This window comes from Sebastes fasciatus, chromosome 19 (genome assembly GCF_043250625.1).
Source record: "Sebastes fasciatus isolate fSebFas1 chromosome 19, fSebFas1.pri, whole genome shotgun sequence".
NCBI classification, from domain to species: Eukaryota; Metazoa; Chordata; class Actinopteri; order Perciformes; family Sebastidae; genus Sebastes; species Sebastes fasciatus.
In genome coordinates, this window is record NC_133813.1 from 21477678 (window position 1) to 21484068 (window position 6391).

Below are 6391 nucleotides of genomic sequence, written 5' to 3' on the forward strand. Positions count from 1 at the left end.
CGGCCTGCACACAGATTGTTCTTGTTAGGTAGGAGTTTGTAATGTGCTGTGGGGGCAGGGACCCTCTCCTCCACTCTCCTGTGCGGCCAACTGGATGTGCAAGGCCAACACAAACATAACTCTAAAAACATCAACCCTCAAACATCATCATCTGCAACATGTGTTCTCTTTTAACATATCTTTCTGCAGACGGAGCCTCTGATTGACAGTCTAGCCTTTCCTTCAACCTCAGCCTCTGACACTGATGACTAACAGCAGCAAGGCCTGCTGGGACAAAAAGAGCAGCTTGTTAAGAGTCGCCATGCTAATGCAGGAAGAGGTTAATGTTTCCTGTGCAGACAAAACACCCGTAACAGTCAGAAAAAGGGGCATTCTGCTCAAGCAATTAAACTCACACGGTGTGTGTGTGACCTCTTTAGGGAGAGAGAGTGTGACTGCGTATGAGTGATTGTGTATGTCTGCGAATGCATTTTTGGCAACTCCGCTGTGTTTGTGATCGGTCAAGACAAGTGTAGCTTTATATGGACATCAGGAGCATGAGATGGAGACCTGCATCCTCCAGGTTTACATTTGTCTCAGCTCTGTTGATATCACCGGTGTCTGTTTCAGTTACACGTAGCTCAACAACGCGGAGAAAAAAAAAAGCCCTAATAAGCAGTCAGACGTCTGTTTTGTTTTCGCTGGAAGGGAAGTGAATATGAAATCCAGTCCAGAGTAGAAGAAAGGCCTTTTATAAAGCCTGTCATGAATAAGGGAACTGACTTAGTCCACAGAGTTTTATTGTGACTGTTTAGAGACACGAAACACCTTTGACATGATAGAAACAGAGCAGACTTGTGTTGAAAGGTTGCACTGTTTTTCCACTCAAGCTGTTATGTTGAACATTTGCAGCACAAAGTTTAACAGAATAACTCAGAACAATGATATTATTTTGAGTGAACAGCTATCTGTTTGAAGCAAGAAAAACTTTGGTAAACCCTTATTTCAAGTCTAATAATTTTCAGGGAATTTCCTAGGAAGGCGTTGGCACCAAGTATAGGCAAAAATACAGAATGTGTTCAGCTAGTAAACTACCAAATCATTAATTCCAATTAAAGATGATGTAGCTAAATCTTTTTCTTGGGAGTAGTTCTTTTAAAGGTACAGTGCGTAGGATTTGGCAGCATCTAGCAGTGTGGTTGCAAATTGCAACCAACTGAGTACCCCTCCGCTCACTCCTCCCTTTCCAAGACTGCGGTAACGTGAGCCGCCGAGTGCAAAACAGTGGTAAAGCCGTTCGCCTGCTCAGAGGAGCATCCTTACCATAATAACACTACTTTAGGAGCAAGTCAGACAGCTGCTGGCGGTACCACGGTTTTGCACTCTGTGAGGCCGTAACTCACAATTGGCAAAACTCTCGCGAGATGGTTGAGTTTAGGATAAGTCGTAAGGCAGCGAGTCTTACGACAGTTTTTGGAAGTTTTCCTTCTTTACACGACCACTCTGCCGCTCGTGTTAGCGCAGTTTCACAAGCATGTCGGAGAATTACGGTGGCCTTCAGGTAACCTCAACGCGCAAAGTTAGAGCCGGTGTTTGCTAGTAGCTGTAGAAATATTCTAAGCTAATGAAAACACAATGATTCTTAGTTTCAGGTGATTATACACTAATGAAAACATAGTTATGAATATTATATTACAAGGCTTTGTTGAATACTCGGTTCTGGTTGGTCAATCACGGCGTTCTACAGTCTGTTAGACCGTTGCTATGTATAACAGACCGTTGCTATGGACGCAGTTCTGATGTCGGACTGGATGGAGGACCATTTTTGTGTCAAAGTATTGATTTCTTAAGTAAGTAGCCGTGTAATAAGCGGGATAATGAACAGCTAGCGGCCTCCGCTTTCTCAACAACGACTCGCTGTACATTATCCCTTACATATTCCATTTCTGCTAATAGATCCCCCGAAATGTTACACACTGTTCCTTTAAGGAAATTCCTCTGTAAATCAACAATAGTCTCTGAACTTTGTCTTCATCGTCCCTAAAATTAGTACCAAATAAAAACGATTAAGCAATTACAGAACCGTAAAATACAGAGTTACCAAAGCGTTAAATAAGACATTAGTTCAATAAATTATCACAATACAGAAGCTGCATCCCTACACCCATATAAACAGAGTCACATACAGTTTACCATTAATCAAATTACAGCGTTCATACAATGAAGCCTCAGTGCTTCCAGAATAGCACGTTCTTGTAAACTATACAGCGTCTGTGAAGAACCCTAATCCCTTGACAAAACAAGCCTTCCTGTCTCCCGTCGCTAAGTGAAATACCATCGGTGCTCAGCTCAGGATGTTCAAAAAACAAATGTCTTTGATCGCTCTCCTCATCCTGACTTCAAGTCTCTTGTGGAGGGCAAGTGTAAAAGAATGCAAAAAGTCTTGCCTAAAAATACACATTTGATGACCTGACCACACCAAACGCCAGATACAGTTAATGGTACATGAACACGAAACAGTTTTGGTTTTGTTTGTGTTTGTGGTCTCTATGTCTCTTCCTCCACAGAAATAGGGTGTGCAGCGAAGCCAAACCGCCGACATCAAACGGGAAGTCTATTCAAACGGAAACTGTTTCCGCGTCACTGACATCAGACAGATCGGTCCAATCTGATAACAAAAATATTAATCCCCTCTAAACATAGCGGTCGTTTTCTGGAAGGAAGCTGCTGAGAGTGAGGTTATCTTCTCCGTCCTCGTCGCTGTCTGCACCGGCGTGCATCACCAGGACTCCGTTACTGACCGGATTGCGTTGTCTTGAGTAGTAGGCGGTGTGACTCCTCTCGGGCAGCAGGGCCGAGATGCACATCATCTCGGTGGCCGGCTGAGGGTTCCTGACCTTGTACTTCCTTTTTGACAGCTTGGTGCAGAGGACGACGGTGCAGACCATGAAGACGGTGGCCAACGCGGCCAGGGAGGCGATGGCGATGAGGCAGTGCCTCATCACGCCCCGGGTGGAGCAGGGTTGGACCTCAGTGCTGGCTGGGCTCTTTGAGACTCCACCAGGTGCTGTTGTGGTCGCTGGAGTTGATTTGGTGGTTGGCACATCCGGGATCAAGATCACTGCAGGACTGGTGGAGTCATTGGTGGTGGTGGAGACATTGGTGGTGGTGGTGGTGGGGACATTGGTGGTGGAGACATTGGTAGTGGTGGAGGAGACATTGCTGGCGGAGACATCGGTGATGGTGGAGACATTGGTGGTGGTGGTAGGGACATTGGTGGTGGTGGTAGGGACATTGGTGGTGGTGGTAGGGACATTGGTGGTGGAGACATTGGTGGTGGTGGAGACATTGGTGGTGGTGGAGACATTGGTGATGGTGAAGACGTTGGTGATGGTGGAGACATTGGTGGTGGTAGGGACATTGGTGGTGGTGATGGGGACATTGGTGGTGGTGATGGGGACATTGGTGGTGGTGATGGGGACATTGGTGGTGGTGATGGGGACATTGGTGGTGGTGATGGGGACATTGGTGGTGGTAGGGACATCGGTGGTGGAGACATTGGTGGTGGTTGAGACATTGGTGGTGGTGATGGGAGAATCGGTTGAGAATGAGATGGTGGGGGCCTCAGCAGTGGAGCCTGCTGTGTCAGGAAACTGCGATGTGGAGACGGGGGTTCTAGTCCCAGAAACGGGCTGAGACGGAGACAAAATCTCAGCACTGGTGGTGGATGTCACACTTCTTGTGGAGTCAACCACAGATGCAGCCCCAGAGGTGGGGTTAGCTGTCGTTGCGGTCGTAGTAACAGCTGAGGGACTGCTGGGGGTCGGCATGACGACTGGAGCCGGAGGAGTAGAATTAGCAGGAGAGGTGGTGGAAGATAACCGGGATGTAACTTCAGGCTTAGCGGTGGATGTAGGCTTCGGCGAAGACACGGCCACTGTTGCTGCAGAAGCTGTTGCGGGAGCAGCCGCGCCAGTAGAAGCGGTGGTTGGTTGTTGGTGTATCTGATCCTCCACAGGTTTTGTCGTGCTGTGGGAAGGATCTGTGCTGCTTGTAGTTGCTGCTACAGTTTTCACGGGAACCAAATCAGAAGCGCCATCGCTTCCGTGAGTGACGACCGCCTCTTTCGTTTCCACTGCGGGTGACACAGTGGTCTCCGTTGGCGCAGCGACACTAATCTCTGCAGGTTTGCGAGGTTCAGCAGTTGAGACGGAAGCACTCATGGACTCCAGAGCAAACAAAAGAGATATTCCCCAAAGCAGAGCCAGATACGTCTTCACGCTGAGTAGCGCCATTGTTGTTTCTGAAATGACAGAAAAGATTCTTTCTTATAAACCACATTTAAAGTTTTTCCATAATAAAAAGGTGTCACATGCAGCAAAGGTTTCAAAATCAGACGTTCTGTAACTCTTGAAATGTTGTCAAAGTTCAGAATATTTAAGGTATGACGTAGACCACGAAGGATTTTCTCACAAAGAAGGTTGATTTATCTAATAGAAGATATCATTTTTAGAGAGCAGGTAGTAAACGTTATCAAATTAATACATTAAACAATTTCCCTCGTCATAATTTAATTCCTGGATGAGTGGGGAAAAGTCTTTTGGACCATCGTGTAGGGCTGCACAATTTTGAAAAAAATATGTAATTATTATTTTGACTGATATTGCAATTGCGACATGATTACATCATTATTCTTATTTTCCATTTTATAAACAGATCAAATGATTATGGTGTGATTTTTTGCGGGGATCTGTACCGAACAAAGATGTTTCTTATATCTGTAGAGTATGATGTGTATAGGCCAGAACATCTCTAAAGCACCACAATATTTATTATATTTGCAGGATGCAATGCAAGAGGTTGGTTATGGAAACTACTAAACAGCTGTAGTAAAAAAGACACACACACACACATGGGGGAAAAAAATCAATGTGTCATGTGTCTGCTAGTGACATCTTATGATGAAACGGTCATGCGTCTTTCACCACACCCATTGCTACACTTACACAAGAAAAAACACACAACGACTGCATTTTAGAGTAAACCTGAAACGTTCTTATAAAACACATATAAAGCTTTTCCATATGAAAAATGCAGCAAAGGTTTCAAAATCAGTCGTTCTGTTACTCTTGAAATGTTGTCAAAGTTCAGAATATTTAAGGTATGACGTAAAGAACAGGATTCTCTCACAAAGGAGGTTGATTTATCTCATAGAAGATAGCATTTTTAGAGAGCGGGTATAGTAAACTGTATCCAACACCATTACGTGAAAGGAAACAGTGGTTCACAAAAGCAGAAACACATATCCAGAACAAAGATTTTTAGAGAAACCGGTGGGTTTCTTACCTTGCTGCTGGTGAGACAGAGGGATGGACGTGAGAGGATCAAATCTGATAGAAGTTCAGCTCATTTCAGCCTCTCTGCGAGAACATCCTCGGAGCTCTGACTGCAGCACTGCTTGATAGAAGAAACAGGAAATGTTCACACTTTTTTTTTTTTTAAACCGGCTCTATACTACCATTTCTGAAAAGTCAGATACAGACACACTTCCCTTAGAAACGCACGGCTTTGAGCTTGCATCAACAAGGAAGTCAGATGTATCAGAAGCTTGTTTTTATCGCCTCAGCTAACATATTTTATGATCCAGAAGATTAGATGTCTTACCTCAAAGTTGGAAGTTGAGAAGAGCTCTGCATGTCCTGATGTTCTGACCACTACTTTATATAAAGTAGCGGGAAGTGCTCAGATCTGTAGATCTGTAGATGTTTCTCGCATGTCTTCTTCTGATGACTCGTCTAAGATTAGTGTCATGTGGGTAAAAGGCTCCGGAACTTCAAGGCACAGATAACAACAAACCATCAACTATGTGAGGGCATCATGTCAAGTGTGATACACGCAGGAGTAAAATACGCAAAAAAATCAGAGAGTCCATGTAATGAATGGATTTGAAGTGTGGTGCCGTGGCTTTAAAGACTAAAATGTAACAACAGTGAAAATACAAGGCTTGCTTACACTCACACTTGTACCCTGTAAGAAAACGGAAATGGTCTGTTAGTGTGGAAATCATAACTGCCACTTCCTGTACTAATGAGTCATACCGAGATGTGGTTGTAAAAAACAAACTGTTGAGGGTTTAGAAAATAAAAAAGTGACACGAAGGTAAACTTCTGCATTTGTGGAACAGTCTGTTGTGACTGGTCATGTGGCCATCCTGGTTGTTGTCCAGTGTCGTGTAAGCTCATGTGGGCTGGTCACCAAATAAAGAAATAAATCAATCAATACTCTATGTTTGCTGGTTCAAGTTTTAATGTGATGATGATGATGATGTCTTTTAATCAAAGTATTTCTTGTACACGTGATGGAGACTATATTATATACGGGACCGTAGCTACTAGTGAAGTTACAGAAGTCA

General features: G+C 44.3%; 1 protein-coding gene across 2 annotated transcripts; it reads right to left on the reverse strand.

Annotated features, from left to right (window-relative positions):
• Positions 1-761: 761 nt before the first annotated feature.
• Positions 762-6052, reverse strand: LOC141756916 (uncharacterized). Of its 2 annotated transcripts, none has more exons than XM_074616966.1 (3): positions 5644-6052; positions 5326-5433; positions 762-4282 (listed from the first exon to the last, which is right to left on the reverse strand). In XM_074616966.1, the coding sequence occupies exon 3, from the start codon at positions 4272-4274 to the stop codon at positions 2673-2675; it is 1602 nt and encodes a 533-aa protein (XP_074473067.1). In that variant the 5' UTR covers positions 4275-4282; positions 5326-5433; positions 5644-6052; the 3' UTR covers positions 762-2672. The 2 variants fall into 2 exon arrangements, with proteins under 2 accessions (XP_074473067.1, XP_074473068.1); XM_074616967.1 differs by having other exon boundaries at positions 5326-5436.
• Between the last annotated feature and the right edge of the window lie 339 nt (positions 6053-6391).